Here is a 25020-nt window from a genome sequence, read left to right on the forward strand (position 1 = left end):
TGTCTGTGCTGGGAAGACCTCATCCAGTGCTCCACAGGAGTGGGTATTTCTATTATCACAGTCTTTCAGGTCATTCGGCTCTTTCTGTTCATCATCCTGAACACTCTCTCCAAATTATGTCTCTTAAATAAGCACATTTTCACTTCTTCTTGATGTTAATATTGAACACACAGGCACAAATATAATGCATGTGCATGAGTCCAGTAAGACTGAATCATTACAAGAGAGACATTGAGGTGCTGGAGCGGGGCCAGAGAAGGGCACCGGAGCTGGTGCAGGGCCTGGAGCACAAGTGTGATGAGGAACGGCTGAGGGACCTGGGGGGTTTAGTCTGGAGAAGAGAAGGCTCAGAGGGGGACCTTCTCGCTCTCTGCAACTGCCTGACAGGAGGATGGAGCCAGGAGGGGGCTGGTCTCTGCTCCCAAGGAACAAGGGATGGGACAAGAGGAAACGGCCTCAAGCTGCCCCAGGGCAGGTTTAGATGGAGCTGAGGAACAATTCCTTCCCCAGAGGGTGCTCAGGCATTGGAACAGGCTGCCCAGGGCAGGGCTGGAGCCACCGTCCCTGCAAGTGTTCACACCCCGTGTAGCCGAGGCCTCAGTGCCATGGGTTAGTGGTGGCCTTGGCAGTGCTGGGGAGTGGTTGGACTTAATGATCTTAAAGGTCTTTTCCAACCTGGTTGATTCTGTGATTCTGATGAGCTGCCCAGTTACTTGCCAGACAACTCACTGTCTGTTCATCAGCTTTTTATCCACTTTCCAACTTTTGAACCAGGGCCCATCTTTTTCAGTTTTATTTGTACATTCTCATGTTACACAGAAATTACTGCGTCAGTTGCTTTTTTGATTTGAATCACTGTTTGATTTGCTCTGTCATGTCTTTCCTGTCTAGAAAATCAGATCTGTAACAAAACCATTAGAAAGCTCAGGTTAACTGTTAAATTCTTTTTTCCGTTTGCTCTAGAGCCTTAAATGAAGTAACAATGAAATCTTGTCACTGGGTGGAATTATCTCACTAAGCGAGAAGCCTGTTTTAGAGATGGACTCCAAGACAAGAGAGCTTTTTACGGGAACTCAGACAGTTTCATATCAGGAATTCTGCACTTCCATTAGAGGCATAAACCTTTTATGTTGTGCATGTTTTTGAGGGTTAGCCTTTGGATCCACAATGCTCAGCATCCACCAACAATTTCTATATCATCCATACTTCTCAGGCTGCTAAACCTCACATATTCCAGCTTCTACACATCTTGCACATATCCATCTGACTGATATGGATCAGATGGATATGTGATATATATTCAAGGATGTCAATTCACATCCTTGTGATTTTACTCCTGGGAATATTTTTAGCTTTTCTTCCTTGTTTTGTTCATTTGCAGTTTAACTGGAGGCTGAATGAGGCAGAGCAGGAAGTTTGGAATGGAGTTATGTAAAAACCTGGAGGTAGTAGAGATGTTACCCATGTTACCTTCACAGGGAAAGAAAAGGGCCTGGAAGAGTCTGACCTTCTTGTGGTTTGCAGTCAGTTGTTGTCCACTGTTCTGCCTTTCCCCTCATCAATTCTGGACACACACTGAAGTCTCCACAGAGGTTTGTGGCAGGAGAAAATGTTGCCATAATGGTGGCCATGCACTTCCAGAGACCACTGAGTGGAAGCTTCTCCCTGGATGCAGTTACTAGATGCACAATTGGGCCCTGAGGACCAGCTCACAGGCTGGAGAACTCAATCCTGCTTTGTTGACTCCCTTGTACTCCATAGCAAATCACTGGGATTCAGCGATGACTTCTGTGGAGGGCAGGGATAATGAACTGGAAAAGCCTGGCCAACAATCTCTTCTCATTCATCTTCCAGCAGGTGTTTCTACTTTTCAACCTGATACTCATCTCCCTGCTGCTACAGAGTTTTATTATGAAGTGATCTCATTCTGCAGTCGTACATGAACCCAGAAGAAAACAAAAGAGACAATTATGGCAACTCTGAGCCATTAGGGCTATCGGTTACATTCTCCCTCTACAGGATCCTTCACTGGGCCCATGTTGGGAAGTCCAGACACAAGAGCATCTCCAGAAGATCTGGGGTTCACCTGTGGATAGCACTTGCCAGATTCGGGGATTTAACAGGCTCAAGTTTCCATTACGACATTAAAATCCCTCCCAAAACACCACTATTAGAAGTGGTACAGCCAAAACAGGGTTATTCTACAAGATGCAGAATGACTTGAACTCAATGAAATTCTTCTACTATATAGCCCTGAATATTTTCAACTACTGTGAATATTTTGCAGTAAAACACTGAAAGAGAAGGAATTCCTGTACTTTGAGGCAAAGATTTTCCTAGCCAAAGTTCCCAAAAGTAGTTGATTGGTGTGAAGCAATTAGTGCTATTAACATTTATATTCCTGCCAGAAGAGGTGAGACCTGTGGTACTTAGAAAAACACTTAAAAGGTCTTATGGAAACCTCATTTGTGGAAGAAAGGAGGGAAGAAGGAGTTTAGCCTTTAATCCTGTAATGAGGGACTCACTAATGAAACAGAAATGCCTTTAGAAGGCTTTCCCAGGAATACCTTGCTTCATAAGATTCATTTGTATGATGTCCCCATCTTTTGGACTTTGAAACTCTGTTTATCCAGCGTGTGAGTGACCAAATAACGAAACAAACAACAAAGAGAGGAAAAAGGTGCCCCATCCCTGGCAGTGTTCAAGGCCAGGTTGGACACAGGGGCTTGGAGCAACCTGCTCTAGTGGAAGGTGTCCCTGCCTGTGGCAGGGGGTTGGAGCTGGAGGAGCTTTAAGGTCCTTTCCAACCCAAACCAGTCCGGGATTCTATTAAATAGAATCTTCCTTGATAGAGGAAGTCCCTTTGATAAAGTGATCTCTCTGCACTGCAACTCACCCCTCTCAGAACTAAGGGCCTCTCCAGGAAGGATGGGCAGCCCTGAGCTGGGAAACACTCAAGCTCTGGCAGAACTCCTCCCCACACTGGGATTACACTGCTCCATGTCAGACCCAGGCCTCGGGGGTAGGAAACCGCAGCAGCCTGCTTTGCTCTCGTGGGCTTAAAGCTGGGACCCTGCACTGGGAAGAGCATTTAAAGCAGTGGAGCACTCAGCAAAGGCTTCCTGCTTGGCTGTGAGGAAGCATTAGCTGAACAGGAAGGCTGCTGCAACTGCAGAGAGTGAAGGAACATATATTGGGATAAATGGCCTTGATGGATTATGTTTCTCCCCTTTCAGCAGCTAGGGATGGAATCTAGGATAATGTTTCTTGATGTTACGTATGCCGAGCTGTTTGAACCCACCACTTTCAGTTTCTCATGTTGGTTACCTGCAATACTACTGTAAGGAAGTCAGTGAGGTTCCTTCCAGCACCTCCGTCACCATCAGGTTGATTTAGCACTTCTCAAGTAGGATTTGGGTGCTCACAGCCTTGGAGAAGCAACCTATAAAGAGTATTTCTTCTGTAATTCCAGTTTACATCAAAAGACACCTTGCCACTGATCCAGCTCCAAGCAGAAATGAGTTTAAAAGGAGGAATACGACCTCCAGTGCAATGTTTCTACAGCCAGACCATTTAACTGTGGCATGAACCATGACACACGCATCCCCAGTTTACATTACCCTTTTGGAGGCTATTCCTCTTGTGACTGGACAACTGAGGCTCATACATCCTTCAGAATCCTCATTTAATCCTGAGAAATAACTTATCTGATAAAGAGAGGGCGATAAGATTAAGTTCAAGAGAAAAAGGGAATCTCAGTTTCATTAGCAGTTCACCTGCAGAACCCTGGTTCCCTCAGTATAGACAAGGCCACAAGTTCAGTTTTTCCTGTGCATTTCTTTCCACAACCACACTTTAAGAAAATATAAGCATATAGAAGGGGTATGTGAGGGTTTGGGTTTTAAACTTACAGCCAGAAAACGGCCCTTAACGTGTCACTGGAGTCACCTGATAATGGGTGGATGTAAGTTCTCTTGGTGACAGAACTGTTCCCTCATACAGAATCACAAGCGTAACATTTATGCCAACGTGAGTGGGAGCACTGCGGAAACCAGCACTGCAGGGAGAAAGCTGTGTACTCTATCTACACCAAGAGTTACAAATACAGCAACTTTCTAAGCGTGGTATCTAATGGAAGGCTTTAGTCACTCTGGTTTCCTGAAGAGAAGGCAGCACAGCACTGAGGTGGCACGCTGGGCTTCCACTTGTTTGCTGTAAGCCAATTGCCTCTGAAAGGATTGTAGGATGGTTTCAGAGGGGGATTTAATGGGGGCTTCAGAGGTGGTGAGGGAGGGATAACTAAGTTTAAGGATCCTAATAATACTGTTTACTGTAAAGTGGAGTACAAATAAGATTGGTTGATGTAATTTTGTTTTCTTGGATTAAATTTACTTAACTCTGACCTTAAGCTGACTGGTCAGCTCTGAGATTCAATGGCCCTAATCCTGTGCATTCATGACTTGACTTTTTGAATATGAAAATCATCTTCATAATGAAAGAGAAGAGAAATCTGAACAGACGAAAGCCCACTGGATGCCTACAGGGAAAAAGTCATAACCTCTACGGAAAAGCTTTCAGAGTGAAGGAAACTAGTTCTAACCAATGACTGACAGCTTCCCTACTTTTGACTGGCTGTAAAGCCTTCCTCCTTCGTTTGTAGCTTTGGTTAGTTAAGACTTCTGCAATTTGCCATTACAATTTGCCCCTATTTGGAGTGTATTCTCCAAAGCCTTCCCCTGCAAGAGCACTTGGGAGGGGGAATCAGATACACTGGCCCAGGCAAAGCTCCTTTGCTCTCATGTTTTCTGTAAGAATAATGCAGAGACAGAGACTGTATATAACACACCTGGGTGGGGAAGGGGTTTGGAAGCAGTAATGGGACTGGGATTGCTGAGTGCAGCCCCAGCTCTACCTCTGCCTTGTGTTTTTCTACTTGTGTGTTTGTTTTATTAGGCCAGACAGGCACTTTCTCTTTTCTGCATGCCTGGGTAATGCAATCCCCAGTGGTGTTACGCTGTCAGGAAGCATCACCCCCAGTACCCAATGGAGTGTGGCTGTTACTGCTGAGAGAGACTGTAACTACAGCTCCAACAGGAGCCTAAGCCATTAGTGATCACTATCAGCTAAACCAGAATAGCTGGAGGAGAGGAATGAGGAGGAGGAGGGGAAATAGAAGGCTGCTCCTGGATTAGCATTACACAGGGAGCTGTATCAATGGTGAAAGCCTGAAATAAAGTGGAAAGGCAAATCTCAGAGGAGAGGTACAAAGGGTTCTGGGAGTTAGTAGGCTATAAAACTCCAGCTGACCTCAGGCTCCAGGGAACTAAGAAAGACTGTGGAGAAGGGATTGTCTTGGAATTAGCCATTAGGATATGATAGCTCAAATCTGAAGCAACAAAGGGCTGGAAAAAATGAAATGGAAGCAGCTCTGTGTGGAAAAGCCAGTGCACAATCCTTACACTGCAGCTGTTACGGAGGTGCAATTCAGCAACAGATTTCAAAGGGCATCTAGAACTGTTCAAGGTGCTTCCATTTTTAAAGCAGCTCCACGTGAAACATTAGGCTGTCAATATCATACATCAAATATATAAATCCTGCGTGAAGGGAAACGGTAACTAAGAAACAGCAATCTGAAATCCCGTCTTGGAGTAAGAACAAACAGCTCAGTCACAGACAGATGGATGGCAGCTCCATGTTCGAAACATGAAAGTGGTTGAGGAAAACTAAATGAGTGTGAAGTGTGGAGCAGTAAACTGGAAGGATTTCTCATTGAGACAAGCATTATATATAACAAATGTGAATACAGAAGCATAACCAAACAGCCCAGGACTATTGAGCAGCAAGTACCACATGTACTAATGCAGACAAAATACACTGCTACTCGGGGTAACAGTGCCAGGAAAGAGGTAAAGATCCCTTTAACTATTTTTCTAATAGCAGGGAGATTTCTTTCTCTTTCTGAATACTTGTTTCAATTGCCTTAGTTTAGTGGTTGCTTCAGGTTACTTCAGGTCCTTCTCTCAAGTGTTTTTCTCAGCTGCAGGTCTTTGATTTGTGGTTATTCTGTTTACTCTCTGGATTAAAGCATCTTTTTAAAATTCAGAGGGCACTTCCCCTACTTCTCCTATTAGAAGCATCAGGGTTTTGATACTAAATAATATAAAGCTGACATCTCATCTTTTTATTTCAGTGAATAAGAGCATCTAAGGCTAATTCTGCCTCCTGTACTTCAGTAGCCATAGAGAGAAAACTCCATTTCTTCTCTTGTGCTTTGCAGTGAAAGCAGCCAAGATAATACCTGATTGCCAAGGTTCTTCAGGACTGGGAATTCTGTAGCATGTTCAGCCAAATGGCCCTGGTTCTGCAAACTGCTTCCTTTAGACCACTCCAAAGCCTTACCCTAGGGGCTAACTACAAAGCAGAATAACATACCCAGGACTTTCCCCTAGGACTGAACGCGAGGTGGATTTCTATGGTGATTTGCTTCAAGGCTGTTTGGAGCATATGAAATGATGTTAATTATCACAGCCATGTCATACCCACCACAGCTTTTAGTGTCTCCATCCCCCCAGACAGCTTTTAGAAAAAAGTCCCAGCCATGGCTTTCAGAGAAAAGGGAAGAGGTCATTAAAAAAATATCACATCTTTCCCCTGTGGTTTCATTCCCTGTGTTTCAGGAATGCTGTCTACAAAGTCTAAAGGCAAGCAGTGAGTGAGGAGTGCTACCCAGAGGTAACAGCTGCTGCTCAGAACTGCCCCATAGGAAGCCACTTTGCTACTGGGCTTTATGCTTTCCTCTTCTCACTAATTCCTTGCTAACAGGGTAAAAGGATGGGATGATCTTAAGGTCCTTTCCAACTCTAACTATTCTATGATTCTATGTACATTACAGAGGGACTGGTTGGGGCTGGGAGGAGGAAAAGTGCATCATCTAGAAACAGAAGGTGATTGAGTTTGCTGTCTACAGCAGAATTCTTCCCATTCTCTTTAACCCAACGCTGTATTTGAGCTGCAGCACTAAAGTGATGAACCAGGTTTGCATCAGACACTGAAATACCTCTTGGTGTTCAGTTGTATCACAAAGCAGTCACTGCAACCCAGCCTGCATGCATATATAAACCCCTCTGCTCACTTGCTTCAGTATGAGACAGTGTAAGAAGCAAAACAAACACTACAGGCTTTTTCATTAGGATCTGCCCCTATTGCCTGCCTGACAACCTGTGAGCATTTCTCATAAGCACAACTGTCACCTCAGCATCTTCAGAGCAATTCAGTTAGTTCATTCAGAACACGTGCTTTTTAAACATACCTTGACTAAGCCATAAATGTCAGAAGTTGTGGCTGACCATTTCTGCCTCTTCTTGCTCTTTTCTTCCCCAAATATGTCAGGATTTCCACTGCAGGGCAGCTCAGGAGTGCAGCATTTCCTGCCACCCAGAGTAAATTTTATGGCTAGGTCAGAACACAACTGTTGTTTCAGACATGGTAATTTCTACAAGCAGTTGTGTGCAGAGCTGTAACGCTCTGCTCACCAGCATTAGCACCATAAAAATCAACTATTATTTACTGCACAGAACACAGACTGGTCACATTAATAGAAGCTGGAAGTGTACCTGTGTACTGATGGCTATTTAAATGGAGAAGATGCATCACCAACACATCTTGCACGTACAGTGACACCTCTCTACATCCATTAAATACAAATATACAATGGTTTGCTCAAGCTCCTGCGTATGCTCCATTCCTAACCTGCACCTTGGTGCCAAGCAAGCTTCACAACCCCAACTTTAAGTGTTGCAGAGACATAAAGATCCATTTTTACAGCTGAAATGACATCTAAATCAAAACTGTCAAACTCTCCGTGCCTTAGTTTCCATGCATCTGGCAAATCACACTTCCTACCTTTGATAAAGTGGTTCCGTGACTGGAAGTCGAAAGGCACTAAGTATTCTTATTCATCTGGGCAGGAAAGCTTTGGGAAGGCATTTATCACAACACACCGTGTGCTTATCTGGATCCAACAAACTTGGAGAGCTACGAGGCTAGAGGAATCAAGAAATGCGTGTCTCAGCTTGAAAGCTGTCAGCTTCAGACTTGGCTAAGTGTCATGATACCACTGCAAGACTAAAGGTAGAAAATGGGTCCTTCATCAGCAGTGGGGATTTTCACAGTTCTGAATACATGAAACAGTAGAATATAAGAATTCAGTGGGTTTAATGAACTTTGCTTCAGACAAAAGGGTTAAAATGTTAGTATCGTATCTTAGAACTCAGAGGAAGCACAATCTCTGTGCCTACAACTCGGTTTAAAACAATAGAAATAGTTTCTTCCTTCTCACAGGCACATTACTGACTGCTAGATTATACTGTCTGCATAATGAACTGAAGTAATCAGCATTATGGTATTCAGGCTATGGCTTAACTGTGATAAATAGTGCCTAAATCCTATTCATCTTGGTATATCACTCATTCTCTGGAGTACACATTACTATTCAGTCATCAGTTTGTTTTAAAGGTGTCAGCAAACTTGGATAACTGAACAGTTTTTTCTCTCTGAGTTATAGAGAGGGTCATTTATTAGTTTTGACTTGGTCTGCACATTTTTTGTCTGCCTATTTCCTGACTGCAGACATGGTTAGTTCTGGCAAGGGATGTTACTGTTGCAGCCCCTCTGTTAGCTGGAGATACACATCACAATTCGTGTGTATTTTCCTACCTGGTGGTTTCTCCTCCCAGGTAGACTAAACTGCCCAGCAGTGCACTAGTTTTACAGCTCAGTAGTACATGCCATAGAAATTTTATGAGGTTAGTTGCTTTTAAACAGGGGAAAAATACAAATTATCAGCAACAGTTACAAAAGACAGTCTCGAATGTCCCCATCTGTGATCTGCCCAGAGCACCAAGATGCTGCCACCCAAAGAGATGATTCTCTTATCAGTTGATATATTATTTTGATCTCTTTTTATGTGTCAAACATACCTCCTGAGCTTTTCAATACAATCATAGAACCACAAATTGATTTGGGTGGGAAAAGAGCTTAAAGCTCATCCAGCTCCAACCCCCTGCCACGGGCAGGGACACCTTCCACTAGAGCAGGTTGCTCCAAGCCCCTGTGTCCAACCTGGCCTTGAACACTGCCAGGGATGGGGCAGCCACAGCTTCTCTGGGAAAAGTCTGTGCCAGCGCCTCAGCACCCTCACAGGGAAGAGCTTCTGCCTCAGAGCTCATCTCAATCTCCCCTCTGGCAGGTGAAAGCCATTCCCCTTGGCCTGTCCCTCCAGGCCCTTGTCCAAAGCCCCTCTCCAGGTTTCCTGGAGCCCCTTTAGGTGCTGGAAGAAATTTTGCTCCTGAATGCCTTCTCAAGCTCAAGAACTCCTTCAAGACAGGACCTCTTCTGCTGAGACCCTCTCCCTGGCAGCCCTTTTCTGTTCATGCTGCTCACAACAACTGGTTTCCACTGATGCCATTGACTGCAGCTCAAAACAAACAACTCCAGGTAAATTTCTCCATGGTAAGCTTTTTAAAGGCCAATTCCTGCGGCCTTCCTGCTCTATTTACCACCCCTATGCCTCAGCTGGAGTTCTGTTGTTATTACTATTAATGCTTCACAGGGTTGTATGTATCCGCTTATCTCCACTCCCACTCTTTGCAGAACAGCTTTGTAACTACAAATGAGTAATTACTCATTCCTGGGGATAGTGCAGGATCTGGCATGTTTTCAAGTGGTGAGCTTCAAGCAAGAAACTTCAGGCTTTTATAGTGTTTCTGAAGCCACAGTGATTCTTCTTTAAGTAGGAAAAAAACAGAGCCAGCACCAAGTAAGTGACTTAGTGTCTTTATCTTATCTGCCACTTCTCAAGCACTGTCCCATTCATAATGCATTTCCTTGCTTGGTTGTGTTCCCCCAGTTGCATGACCAATTACTGTTCTCACTTGAGTCCATGGCAGCATTCCAATGGAAGAGAAGTTACTGCTTCCGAGCACAGAACTTGTGTCTCTCTCTTGTTTATTTTGTTATCTCCATGCCAAATACAAGTGAATGCCAAGTTACCTTCCAGCTAATGGAGAAACACAGGGACTCGGGTGTACCTCTGGTTCAGCCTGGTTTCTGTCTGCTCTGCATGTCAGATCTGGAAAAGATCTGGTCTCAAAAAGCCTCAGAAAAGTTCTTTTTTTCTGGGATAGACACCAGTGTACAGTTCTGATGGACAATATTCACTTCTTGACTCTGATAAGATGTCTGTGAATCAAAAACATGGCTCAAAGCCTACTGTTCACGTGCAGGAACAGCTCCAGTGCAGGAGGAAATGTTACAAGACTTAGCTGTTTCTAAAAGAGAGGAATCACAATGTTAGTTAACACCAAGAAGCTACTTGCACAGCTACAAAAGAGCCCACAGGGTCTTTTCAAACAAGGTCTCTTCTCTGGTGATATTGGGCTAAACTCCTCATCCTCCTCCATTAACGCTCTTTAGAGTGCAAGTCTTCACGCTGCTTCACCTTCTGATATAGAAACAGTGACGTTTCACAACTGATTTATCAAGTGATTCATCAGAAAAGATGTTTATATAATTATAGTTGTACTTATGTATATTAACTACCGCAGTAAGCTCACCCAATTGTAGCAGACAAGTAGTAGCCTCACAATTGCTTAAACCATTCTTGAACTTGACCAGTAAACCCTTGCAATCCATTTTTGCAGCCCTTTTAACAAAAAGTGAGGCTGTTCCTGCTCTCATCTTCCATTTCAGTATTTCTTATTCAGTTATGGCAGTATTACTATCAAATGAATCGAGGCAAGCAGAGTTATTTTATATCTGTGCAATGTGTTTTTGATGCAAAAATAGCTTCCAACTTTTTAATACTAGTACTGATACCCACCACACACTGTGAAGAGCCTCAAAGCAAGAATGACACTACAGAAATCCCAATTTACAGTATTGCCCTTGTATTTAAAGGAAATTCAGCACACACCAATGTGTGCCCTCAGCATCTTCAGTTACAGTGTTCCTTTCAGCAGGCAGTAGTATGGAGCTATGCATTAATCAGTAAGCTCTCATGCCTAATCCAGTTCATTCTGTCTAGTAAGAGGATTCCAGCAGCAAACATGCACACAGTTTTCTAAGAAGAAAGCAAGCCAGGAAAGGCAGCTCCAGAGGATGTCAACAAAACAAAAACTGACAGATTGGTGTCACAGAAGAGAAAGTATGGCAGGAGCAACCACCCTGCTTTTCTCCGTGTGAAGGCTCAAGAACGAGTAGGTATAGCAGAACATTCCTATCCTGCACTACAACATTCTAAGTGTTGAAAGTAAATAGCATTAATGCAAGATTACATCCTTCCTGATGAGGCAGGATACTCTCATTCTGTTCACTGCTTAAGAGAGCTTTACTTCTTCAATTCTTTAACCAAATAGAAACCAAGCCACACACTTTTGAAGTTGCCTGGCCATTTAGGAGTTAAGCTCCAACTGTAATTAACATAGAATCATAGAATGGTTCGGGTTGGAAAGGACCTTAAGATCATCCAGCTCCAACCCCTGCCATGGGCAGGGACACCTTCCACCAGAGCAGGTTGCTCCAAGCCCCTGTGTCCAACCTGGCCTTGAACACTGCCAGGGATGGGGCAGCCACAGCTTCTCTGGGAAAAGTCTGTGCCAGCGCCTCAGCACCCTCACAGGGAAGAGCTTCTGCTTTAGATCTAACCTGAACTTCCCCTGTTTCAGTTTGAACCCATCACCTTTTGTCCTATCACTACAGTCCCCGATGAAGAGTCCCTCTCCAGCATCCTTGTAGGCCCCTGGTTTAATGACGTGAACTTCTTTAAAGGATGGCAGAATACAAGTCAGGCATGACATTTTCCTTCAGGAAGGTCAGCATTGTCCAGAATTCACAAATGACTTGGAAATAGTGGGAACAGACTTTCAGAAGTCTCAACCCTCTTTAGATGTGTAGAAACAATTTCCACTTACAGCAAGAACAGAACTGGCCTGGATTGGTTGTTCTTGCTGCATTGCATTTAGGTCAAAATGAAGTTAAAGGATATCTACAGTTACAACTGAGTGATATTAGTATGTAGCAGGAAAGGAAGAAGGTGTCAGCTTAGTTTTGATGCCTAATTAGCCAACAGTTCTTGTCTCTTTTATCCTATCTTACCATTGGAATTCTTTGGCTCCTCAAAATCAATGATGTTTTCATTAAATCTAGAGACACTGCTCTGATGTTCTGCACACTCTGTATCTCCACAAATTGGATGATTTCGGACTCCTGACATTAACAGAATCTGAGGATTAAATAAAATGAGAAGATTAATGCATGGAGCACAAGACAACACTTCATTAGTTGCAATAACACAGCAACATGTGACTTGCAGCATGGAATAATACTTTCAAGCAACCAAATTCTACAGAGGGCTGAAATCTCCCCCTAAATGTGAAGGTGTCTTGCCCAGACCCATCCCATCCCTCTGCCAGGCCTTCATCCAGCTTCAGAACCCCTGAAGTCACTGGCACACGGGCCAGCCTCACCAGGAAGCTGGCAGATGGAAGTTACCACTAGCTCCTGCCATGCCACAGGCTCCCCATTAAGCTTGACCTGCCTGGGCCACAGGACTGCATCCTGCCTCCATCTGAAGCACCTTTCAGACACAGAACAGAAGTCACTTTCAACAGTCTTCAAATATCTCTCTTGGAAAAAGTCATCCAAGTTATATAAAGCAAAAGTGGGATCCGTTCACTCCGAATGGCCTTTTCAGGAGAGCAACAATGACACTCTGTCTTCTAGACTAGTTCTTTTCAACGTGCTTTTGACAACACCATCTTATGGAAGCTACTTACAAACCTCATTCTCTTTCAGCACAAGCCTCCATTTTGTGTGCAGCACATCCCTGAGGAGATATAGGATTATTTGCTTATTGCTGACGTTCACCTGACAAAGGTCCTCCAAATCTCTATCTACCCACAAGCCAGGCAGGTGCCAATTTGCCCAGATCAAACCTTTCCCTGTGCATAAACAATACAGGATCCTAACAATACTGCAGGCATTTGCATGAATAAAACATGCCCTGCAGCAAGAGTTAAGAACAGATACGATGCATTAAAGTTTGATTTCAATGCAACGTGAAAAAGAACCTAAACCATCTGTAAAGGCATTTCCCCATGGCCACGCAGCACAAAGCCAGCAGCACTCAGGAAGTCAAGTAGTAATTCCTCAACTTGATAACAGATGGGCTTTGACCTCAGTAACCCCTAAATTCACAGGGACATAGATTATTTTTATATGTTGTATATTACTATTACCCTTGTGGCCACCTTGGGCCTCCAGCTAGAATGAGGAAGTACAATGGAAGAGATCTTTGTCCCTTGGAACCCCATCCACTGCAGAAAGCTCTACCTGGGCATACTCCAGGAGTACAACTGGCTATAAGACTTCCCAGAACTTTGAAAGTATGGAATATGATGTTTATTTGCTTTTCTTCTTCCTCTGAAAACCCTGCCCAGGGTTTCTGGGGACATTGACACACTTGTAATGCTTATTTGCTCAGCAAAATCTTAACTTCCCTAAGCATGAAAAGCATAGTATGTGCAATTTATCCAGCACTGTTAGATAACCCTTAAATACATTATGGCACAACACAAAATACATGTATTATAGTTCTGAATGTCAAAACCACTCAGAGCTGAACTCACTGCAGAAAGCATATGCAATTTTGCCTCTTGTCATATCACTGATGTGAGCGAAGTGGATGTTGAGAAAGGAAAACATCAGTATTGCTGACTAACAAAGAGGAAGGCTATAGATGTATTCCAGAACCAACCATTCCATCAGATGGGCTCAAAACAGGCACAAAAGTAGAGGCTGAGTGTTATGGCACAGGTACAGGAAAAATAAAACCTCTTGTGACACAGACTCAGCAAGAGATTTCTTCATCTTTCAACTCTCTCAAAGTTCTCTACCTGCACATTTTCTCCCCCCAAAAGTGAGCACTTGAAATAGCAGCTTCCCCCTCCTCAGGCCTTGCATTTCTAGTGGAGTCCTTGTGAGCACCCGGCTCGGCCCATGCCAACCATCAAAGCAACAACTTCATCTTTGTTCTCCTCTTCCTGTGTCTCAAGTGTTCCATTTGTTTTCCTCCTTCCTCTACCATTGTTGCTCAAAATATGAGCAAAGCAGCTTGGCTGGAAATGCCTCAGAGGGGGTATCTCCCGCCAGGTAGCTTCAAGGGAAATGTAAACTACTTCACTTGGGCAGGATACAGTTTTCAGAGAGGATGGAACAGCTATTGAGCTACCACTGCGCTTGAACTTTGCCATTTCCCATTCAACAAGAGTTATTGACAATGACTTCAACAAAGGATGCTGTGTGCAGTCACAGAAGTCAAGTGCATTTGAACTACAACAATTCCTAACTCCTGCAACGTCTAGGAAGGAGATTTTACTGCTTAGTGCACAAAGGTCCAGTGAAAACAAATCCAATCATCAGCAGAAATACCTTTCTATGCACAGCTCAAAGTGCAATGCTCAAGCTATGAAATGTCCTTTACCTGAAATTAAAAATATGAACCGCAAATTGATGATGTTGCTTAAATTGACTCTACTTACCCTTAGAAGAGGTACAGAGCAGCCAGGGGAAATACCAGCTTGAGCATCCTCATGAAGGGCACCTTAAAGGATACAGTGCAGGCAGACAACAACAGGCTCTGGCAGTGCTTGGAGCCAACCTGAGGCCATGCCCATAGCAGTAGCACTTAGCACACTGTGCTTTATGTACTACACACCTCTCAGAGCATGTAGCACACTGTGCTTTATTTACTACATGCCTCTCAGAGTGTGTAGCACACTGTGCTTTATGTGCTACACACTTCTCAGAGGGACCTCCAGCATGAGCCTCCATCACAGGATGACCACACCAATCGTGACCAACTGAGAGTACACCAAGATCATGCAGCTGCCTGCTCGGGTACAAGAGATGTAGCCAAAGTCTGCCAGAATGTACTAATCCTGACACAGAAGTACTTCGGAAGTGAGGGAATAGCTCTGTTCCAGCCCTGACAGGCTCCCTGATGCCTGTGAAAAGAGCACTATACATGAGAATCAGATCCAATACCGCAAACACTTCTCCAGTATTTATTGCAAGCACAGAACTCAAGTTGCTGAGGACCTTTCATGTACTTGACATGATGTGTGTAGGTGCATCCTGTCAAATTAGGTTCCAGCATACGTTAACTAAGGACCAAATACACATCCTTAAGGAAAATAACTGAAGTCTTCCATTTCAGTAAGAACAGCAAAAAGCCAAAAAGATTAAAACATCCTTTATGGTCAGTGTAGATGTAAGCTGTAGGTAGACATGGAATAAGGGGCAAGACCACACATTCACCATCACGTTTCATGACTTATCTGAATAACTATTACTAGAATTACTTATCTGAATCACTTATACTGAATTACTAGAGAATTTTAAACCAGAACTGGTCAGGTAATCTTAGTCTGAGTCTGAATAAACATACATTTATTTTAAATTACCACTATATCTTAACTCCTTATGACAACTAACATGGTCTATAACACACATTAGATCTCTCAGTGTTCCAGTTAAGGATTTTTGGTGGGATTTTTGGTGAGATTACAAACAGGAGAACATAACTTCATCATTCTGCATCTAAAATATGAATCACAGTGTAAAGATTAGGTGCCATATGGTTATATATAACAAGTCTCATTGTGCACGAGTAATCACTGACACTTTCAAGCATTCATGTAGCTTTCAAAATGTAATAAATTAGATATTGGCATTTTAGATACTAGATATTGACATTCATGGTGTTAAATGTCTAATACAGCAACAAAGAATTCTTACTCCATGTGAACAGGGACCTTTTCTATTTCTCTCTACTATGGAAAGCATCCAAATGCTCCCGTGACATGTTATGGAGGCCCAGAGACTATCATGCAGCAGAAACATCACAGTTTTATGCTCAGTGATGGTTTCTATTAGTATCTAGTGCTAAATCCTGAGAAGTCAAGCTTGGAAATCTCCTTTTCATTGGAAAAATTGGTTCGATCGATGCGAGAACTTGGGCTTCCGACTTTAGTCAGCCAGGATTTCCTGCAAGAAAAGGAAAGGAGGGTTAGCACAGAAAGAGCTGCACATGTGGGGCTTATTCTCCTGCCTATGCCTTCCCTTTTAAGAGCCATAAGCAGTAGTTTTTCAATGAGGAAACTACCCCAAATATGCTTAGTTCTTCTCTGTTTCCCCTCCCTTTCTCCTTTAAAAGCAAACCAAACTAGTTAAAAGGTACCAGTATTTCAGAAATCTTACACAATATTACATAAAAATATGTCTGACAAAAGGCTAAAGCAGATTTATTGTAATGATCCCTTTCGAGTGCTTATTAATAGCATTAAAATAGGTATAATTACCCTTGCAGATTCTATCCTACACTTGTAGCAAGGACCTAAAAACCCTAATTGAAAACTATTAAGAAAAATGAACTCTAACAGCCAGTTTACCCTTTTCTGACAACTAAAAGAAATGGAAACTGAAATGAAAATGAGTAAGTTCACAACCAGCAAAAAGACATAAAGCAAATAAAAACCAAACTGGTGTCAAAGCAATCCTAATTTGTAATAAACATTGTATTTTATACAGGCATTTTTAAGTGAGGCTTTTGCATGTATTTGCATTATGATCTGATTTAATTATGCTGGGGCTTTGCCTTCCTCCACAGCACACTGGAAACCTGCACTGAACACCAATTGCCATCAGGTAATAGAGGCTGGAGCTGGCACTGGGGAGGCTGCTCCTACACACCTCCACTGTATTCCTACCCTGCAGTGATTTGCTGTTTCACAGCAGTGATAAACTATTGTGTGACAGAGGCCCACAAACACTCCAAGTGCAGCAGACAACACTGCTCACAGGGAGGTTTATGTAAAAATCCTACTTTCCCAGTATTTTCTGTTGTATTAAAGTCTCAGAAATAGAAAAGAGAATGTATTTTAATATACTATATTTGAGGAAAAAATATTTTACCCGAATACTTTTTATAACTTTAATGATGCATAAACTGGATACATAGATACATAACTGTGAATAGTATTAAAAATATAGAATCATAGAATCCCAGCCTGGTTTGGGTTGGAAGGGACCTTAAAGCTCCTCCAGTCCCAACCTGCTGCCATGGGCAGGGACACCTTCCACTAGAGCAGGTTGCTCCAAGCCCCTGTGTCCAACCTGGCCTTGAACACTGCCAGGGATGGGGCAGCCACAGCTTCTCTGGGAAAAGTCTGTGCCAGCGCCTCAGCACCCTCACAGGGAAGAGCTGCTGCCTCAGAGCTCATCTCAATCTCCCCTCTTTGCGGTTAAAACCATTTCCCATTGTCCCCTTTAAAGCCTTCCCCCTTTTCACATGCCCTTGTAAAAAGTCCCTTTCCAGAGTTCCAATTTGAAGACCATAAAACTTGTCTTATTAACAGTTATATTAAATAATCCTTTGCAAAATCCCACTGAGCACTATCAAATGCAATGCTCTTGCAGCGAGACTTAATTTTGATGTCTTTATAATGAGAACAGTGCACAGAGGTCACTTATCTCGAGCCAGTAAATAAAACACACCTGAGATACAGAAATGCATCTTGTTAGAAACCCTATATGACAAAGGTTTATTTTTAGACAATTCCTGACACAACATTAACAGCACAGAACACAAATCTCTTGGCTGGTTATCAGAAACAAGCCCTTTTCTCCAAACTGTGTTAGTCCCTCATTAGACTTGTCTCATCACCAGCACAGACAGTTCCAAACCTGCATTCAGGACTAATGCAATTAATCTCTTCCTTGAAACTCCTCACAGTTCCTTATGAGTAAATGTACCTCCATAATACTTAATGAAGACAGCAGATATGTTCTACTACTTGTATATTTGAAATATAACCCTAGGAGTATGCTTGGTGGATTATAGACTTGCAGTGCCAAAGAGCTCCACGAGCTCCTTCTCTTTGACCACTAAATAGAGGCTCTACACGGAAAGATTTCCTAGAAAACACAAACCAGATATGGGCATCTCATGTTTGAAGAGTGACAAGCCTTAATTTAGTATAGAGCAATCAAAATCAATGCACATCTTCACAACACAAAGAACAAGGTGTGAACAACCTCCCTTCTCGTCTGTTGCAGACGAAGACTTTCCGATAAGCAGTATAAAACACAGGAACAGGAGTACACAAGTTTAAAAAGAGAACCCAACTTTCCACTCCATGCTGAAGCCCTAAAGGCAGACCAGATATTTCAACAGGAGAAAAGCCCAGTCACAGACCAGTCCATTTTATTCCACATTATGAAAGACCTGAAAAGCCCCTTTTGGGTGTAGCAGAGAAGTCTCTAATATAGTTGTATGATCTTGAATAAGAGAACATGTATTTGAAACACTGAATTACTTAATCTGTACTATTTTTAGAAGACTAATGTGGCATCTACAAGTGAAGAGACTTATTCCTTTTTTCCTTCTCATTTTAAAGGTGAGCTTGTCCCGGACACAACCAGAAGAAATATTTCTTGCCCAGCCTCTGCAACTGTACATAAGACCAAAATCCATTCATACCTGCTTCCAAGTCCTAAGTTCCACTGCATGAAGAAAGTAACTACAAACTTTACAGAGAGCAAACTTTGTCGATTGTCAGCTCAATATACTCTCACATGAATAAGGATAAAGCACAACATATGAAAATATTAAATACATATTAATACAATACAATATATACAATACACTATATTAAAACAATCCAGCTCCAGGGACACCCTTTATAGGATGCATGTATTTTACTCCTTATTTAACACAAGAGGTAGTGACGGAAGTGCTACAGAGCTGTTCCCTACCTGGGATTTGCGTGTCTGTGGGGCTCAGTCCTTCACTGAGGTACTAATACTTTGCAGTAAGACTTTCTTCATCGATCTTCCTCACTTTCCTCATGTGACAGACCATTCCCTGAGCACTAAGAGGCACGTTTTCAACGAGCTAAGAAAGCAGGACATCAGTATTTGCACACAGTAGTACACGGTTACACTTGTTTCCTCATTTATCTGCATCTCAAATATCTTTGGTAAGGGAGTATTTTTTAAATGCTTTGAACTCTTATTAGTATCAACAGACCTGAGTTAAGAAAAGGTTCCGTATCCTCCTCTTGCTTCACACTGCCTTCTTGATTTTCTTTCATTTCTTGCCATGGATTTCATATCCCCCAATACGTGCCAGAGATTTGCTGCAATTACCAGCATTTGGAGCTTTAGCTTGCCATTTATAGTACGCATTTGAAACTTCACTGCTGCTACCCACTTCTCTTCAGGAGTGAGAAAGACAGCCTGCACCTCGCTCCTCACGTGGGCAGGCCTGAACCAAATGAGGACATTGCTTTAAGCTGCCTGCAACAGAACAGTGAGCATGGCCTCCGAGATGCAGAATCACACCAGCACGCCCATGGGCTTTGAGTACTACAGGCAGTAACTTGATTATTTCCTTGAATAAGATTTATTTTAACTGAAGTCTATGCTATAAAACAGATTAAAATAAATGGCTTGTTTGGCATTACTTTCCGACTGAAATCTTTCTGACAAGGAAAAAGTAACTGATGCAGGAAAAAACAGCCTTGTACTCGTAAATGAACAATGCCACCTTTCCTGTGCTGGACTCTGTATTGAACCATTGATACCCATAGGAAGCTTTTGTAATAACTCATTTATTGTATGCAAAAAGCCAAGCTGTTTTGTCACAGAATCCCAGACTGGTTTGTGTTGGAAGGGAACTTAAAGCTCATCCAGTCCCAACCCCTGCCACGGGCAGGGACACCTTCCACTAGAGCAGGTTGCTCCAAGCCCCTGTGTCCAACCTGGCCTTGAACACTGCCAGGGATGGGGCAGCCACAGCTTCTCTGGGAAAAGTCTGTGCCAGCGCCTCAGCACCCTCACAGGGAAGAGCTTCTGCCTCAGAGCTCATCTCAGTCTCCCCTCTGGCAGGTTAAAGCCATTCCCCTTGGCCTGTCCCTACAGGCCCTTGTCCAAAGCCCCTCTCCAGGTTTCCTGGAGCCCCTTTAGGCACTGGAGCTGCTCTAAGGTCTCCCCTTCAGGAGCCTTCTCTTCTCCAGGCTGCCCCAGCCCAGCTCTCTCAGCCTGGCTCCAGAGCAGAGCTGCTCCAGCCCTCGCAGCAGCTCCGGGGCCTCCTCTGGACTCACTCAACAGCTCCACATCCCTCTTGTGCTATCCCAAGATTGGAGCAATTTACAGTCTACAGTGCTAGAAATGGACCCTGAAGTGACCTATAGCATTAATACTCTGTGAGCTAGGCCCAGTTTAGGAATATGTTTGTTTCTCTTCACCTTAATCACAGGGTCACCATGGAACAAGAGAAATGTGTGCTTTTATTTAGGAGAGAAAATAAAGGCACTGGCCTGTTTAGACTTTATTTCCCTTTGTTTAAGATAAAATACCAGGGAGAACATTGCTTTCTGAAGACTGTATTTATATCTGTGGCAGCCCATAGATTAGGATTGCAAATATTTATGAAATACCTCCAAAATGTTGTTGTATTCTGTAACAGCACTGTCATGTTTTCATAAATCCTCATATTTGAATGTGTGCAGAAGAAATGTGGAATCCTTTTTCATCACTATCTGGCTTCTGGGAAGAACTTCAGCCATGGTTTTTAAGCTTTTCCCTACAAGGCCTAGGAACATTTTACTTAAACCTTGGTTTTTATAAACCTTATACTCATATCTAGGTAAAGCCTCTAGTAGCCTGTATAGTAAAGGTATCTCACAGCTTGCTGTAGAGCCATTCCACTGCCCCTATACCTCTGCTCCTGCTGCCAGAGCCTGATGGTAAAACAGGAAACTGAAAACAAGATTTATATTGTGAAAAGGGAGCAGGAAGGATAAAAACCTCAGTAACAAAAGTGTGTTTGAAAATACTGAGGTTTGACGTGATTTGAATCCGTGCAGCCTGAGCAAAAACCCAAACACATTCAGCATTTCAACTTTAGCAAAAGCAATTAAGGCCTTAGTAAGGTGAAGAAAACAGGTTCTGAAGAAAATACATGAGGGATGCTGGGGAGAATCACTAATGTTTTGGTGTAGAATAAGGTCAAGAGGACTAATGTACCTTCAACTTGCTCTTACTGGCCTTCGTCCCCTGTTCCTTGTAATTTTGTTAGCTCTCAAGAAAGTAGGCTCTAGCTTGGGGTAGAAGCCTGAAGCCTTTTGCATACACATACCTGCAACAGGAAGGGGGACGTAGTAGAGGGAGAAGGCAGCAAAGTGCGAGAGGGGAATTTTAGCACATTTATTAGGATGAGCCCATCACAGTCCATCAAATCAAAGCCACGTGATGGGTAACTTCAGAGGATTACAACAAAAAGGAGAAAGCCAGTAGCACTCTGATGATACAGGACAAGTACCTAGGTATATTATATGTGTAGTAACTAGTATTCTACGTGGACTACAAGTGGAGCAACCTGCTCAGGCAGAGGCACAGTGCCCCAGAGCAAAGCAGGAGCCTGTCTGGAGTGAAGGAGTGCTGCTGCTGCTGCCTGCTCACTAGTTGATCTGGCATCCCCACAACAGGGATTTCTTGGAGCACTGGATATTTAGCACAAGTTCTGTAACTGTTTTAGAAAAGAGAGAAAGAGATATTTAATCAAAGCTAGTGTTTGACTTCGTGTTTTCAAACACAGCTGTCAGATGAATGTGAACTGGTTTCTACTCTTTCCTTTTCTGTCACACTCGAGGCCAGTGTTTCTCCAGAGGCCACATCATGAGCTTTTCTTCCAAGTACTATTTGAAAGTGATGTCAACAGCAAAGGCAAAGCAACAGAATCTGATATACTGAAGACATACTGAACAGGGGAAGCTCAGGTGAGATCTAAGGAAGCAGCTCTTCCCTGTGAGGGTGCTGAGGCGCTGGCACAGACTTTTCCCAGAGAAGCTGTGGCTGCCCCATCCCTGGCAGTGTTCAAGGCCAGGTTGGACACAGGGGCTTGGAGCAACCTGCTCTAGTGGAAGGTGTCCCTGCCCGTGGCAGCGGGTTGGGACTGGGTGAGCTTTAAGGTTCCTTCCAACCCTAATCAGTCTGGGATTCTATATTGTGTGGCACCATACTGCATAAGCTTCAAATACATATTTTGGTGTCACACTTCTATATATAAACCTGAAAAAAATGACTTTTTCATGTTAATGTTCAGCACATTGTGTTATTGGCAAGATTCTTTAATGTAAAAGCGATCATTACTAGTCTGCATTAGCACAGAATTTGGCTCTATGTACCTCAGATTTACTGTTATTCAGATCTGATCTATGTTAAATGTCTCCACCTCTTAAAGAGGAGGAATTATCTGAGAGTAAAAGAAACCAAGTCTGAAGTTGGTATTTTCTTGTATACAACAAAGATCTGTTGTGCATTTTCCTATTCACCATTTTGGTAAACCTCAAGTAGAATTTAGCAATTTACTTAAACATGAAATCATATGAAGTATATTTTTATTAAAAAGTTATCAGAATCCCTCTTTGTTTAATCCATGTTACACAAGTCACATTTGGCTTCTTTCATAGATTATATCAGAAAAACCTAAGCAATGTTGCAGAAATTTGGTCCAAGAAGTAAGAATAAAGAAGTAAATGAAAAGTAAAGCCAAATCCAGCCATTTCAGTAATTTGAAACAGGTTTTGTGCCCACACTGACCTACAGAAAGCACGAGACAAAAGGGAATTTCCTGTTAAGCTTGAGTCCTATCTTCCCAAAGCAGCAGACATACCAGAAAGCCAGAGGCAGCAAACACTGATTGTATTTCCCCTTGTAGTATGTCTGCCTCTGCAGGGTATGATTTGGCTCAGAAGGCAGAGCAGGGATTTTGGCTAACCCCACTTCACTGCACAGAATGCAATTCGAAGTTCTTTCTCATTCCACTTCTATTAAATCTAAGGCCACAGGAAGCTCAAATTAGAGGAACTGGTGCTGTACCAGGCTTCAGGAGAAGAAAAGCTTCTGAACTGCTTAGCACCCATCACCCACATAATGGTGTTTAAAACAAATGGCTGTATTGTGGAGTTGAACAATGAGTAAAGTCCTATTGCCTCTGACCATCAATTTTATACCTAAAAATGTTAATTAAACCCTTACCTTGGCCATTTCAAAGCAACCCTGTTGGAATTCCATAATGAATCATCACACTTTGATCAATTCAGCTTTACTTCAAACCCACTTTGTTATACAGCCTGGTAAAAAGGAAACAGGCACTACAGTAAAGGGAGATGACAAATGCAATGAAGCATTTGACAGACAACACTTTTCTGTTCACTGGTAACCAGGTTCAGCACGGCACAAAGACAGAAAAGCCATGTGAGGACCAACCCCCACATTACCACACTTGCTGTGTCCTCTCTATAATTCTCAGAAGAGAGATTTACACAGAAAAACAGATTAATTTATTATGCAAGAAGGAAAAATAATGCCAGACCAAACACAGCGAATTCCTTCCAGCACCACTGGGATTCTTGCTGTTTCTCTCCAAAGCCTCCCTTGCTTTACAAAGCCCTTGGAGTAGCTGAAGACTGGAAAACTGCAAAGTTTTTCATTAAGAAGCTGCAATTTCCAAACTTAAAAATGGACATCTTAAAAGGGAAGCATCCCCAGCTTTAAAGCATGTTAGAGAGCACTGAGCAAGTCTAAGTTAGAACAATGAACATTTCCAGCCCTGCAGTGACTGCACATGAATTCCCCTTCCCCTACAACACTGCAGCGTTTGGGTACTTCAGGAGCTATCAGCTTGGCTCCCTCCCAGCCACAGAAGAGTGACTGCTCCATCGACATACCTCACATAAGCATCTACATGTGAGCACAGGTTAAGTACGTGGTCATCCGGCTGCTTCTTTTGCTGAAGCGAATGTACAATTGCTTTTGTACACATAAAACATGTTTATAGCACAAACCTCCCCGCTAAGACTGTCACAGAAATCTCAGCCAAAACAATCTGAAGCTCAAATAACCACTTTGGATAATAGTAAGAGGAAAATGTATGTGTGAGACCATTAGGCCAAGTGATTTACGTATGTTGGGACTTACAAATCACCTTTAAAGACAAGCTAACTGCAACACCCGTAGTGCCTGGCCCCTGTAGATGTGGATGCTTTTGACAGAAAAATACCTAACAACTGAGAGTTGTGATTTTCTTTTCATCTAGAGCTTGTGAAAGTGCTTTGAAATGTTCTTATTAAGCATTCAGTGAGCTCAGCTCCATTTTCTCCACTGGCTTTACATTACATGAGTTAATTTAAGCTGCACACTTTCAAAGGAAGCAGTTCCACCCATCACCTTAACCTGCCATCTCAAGGAGCTTTTTTCATAGCAACTCTGATATAAAATAGTAGATGTTTTAATATATGAAAAGAACAGGAAAATGTTTTAACAATGTTATACTGGAGAGCAGAACTGCTCAGAAAAACACCAAGTACATTGTACTAGCTAATAGTCTGCTTCTATTTAACACAAATAGGAAATTTGGGCTTTGTCAAGACTTACTTTCATAATGCTCTTATTTTTTGCATTATAAATATAGCTACAATAAGGAGGAAGCAAAAGATTAGCATAAGGATATGTTACAGCTATTATGTTCTTTATTCTGCAAGAGCTATTTGTGGTTTCCAGCACAGCAGAGCATGTTCTTGAGATGAACTCAGTGTGGTGTGTTCACAAGGCAGGTAACACTGTACCCCTGTCATACACATATAAAATTCCCTGGAAATAAAACCCCCTTGAAACCCTCAGACACAAAAAGCAGCCTAAGGCAGCACAAAGTGAGATGTGCCAAGCCTCTACATGCTGTCTCTATGGAAGGACAGACAGACCTTATAGAACGACCACATCTTTCCACACTGGCAAATCCCAAAGAACTGAACTACATTTACAGGAAAAAAATTCTTTGCATTCTTCAACATACATACTACTTCTTTATGATATTATTCTTATGACTTCATATACATT

General features: G+C 42.7%; 1 protein-coding gene across 1 annotated transcript in view; it reads right to left on the reverse strand.

Annotated features, from left to right (window-relative positions):
• Positions 1 to 15099: 15099 nt before the first annotated feature.
• The window catches only part of ACYP2 (acylphosphatase 2), a 45934-nt gene continuing 36013 nt past the window's right edge, over positions 15100 to 25020 (reverse strand). Inside the window, exon 4 of the mRNA XM_030489234.1 lies at positions 15100 to 16104. Coding sequence (XP_030345094.1) covers positions 15990 to 16104 — 115 coding nt within the window. The 3' untranslated portion in view covers positions 15100 to 15989. The remainder of the gene's footprint in view (positions 16105 to 25020) is intronic.

The sequence above is a fragment of the Strigops habroptila genome, chromosome 6, assembly GCF_004027225.2.
Source record: "Strigops habroptila isolate Jane chromosome 6, bStrHab1.2.pri, whole genome shotgun sequence".
Lineage (NCBI taxonomy): Eukaryota > Metazoa > Chordata > Aves > Psittaciformes > Psittacidae > Strigops > Strigops habroptila.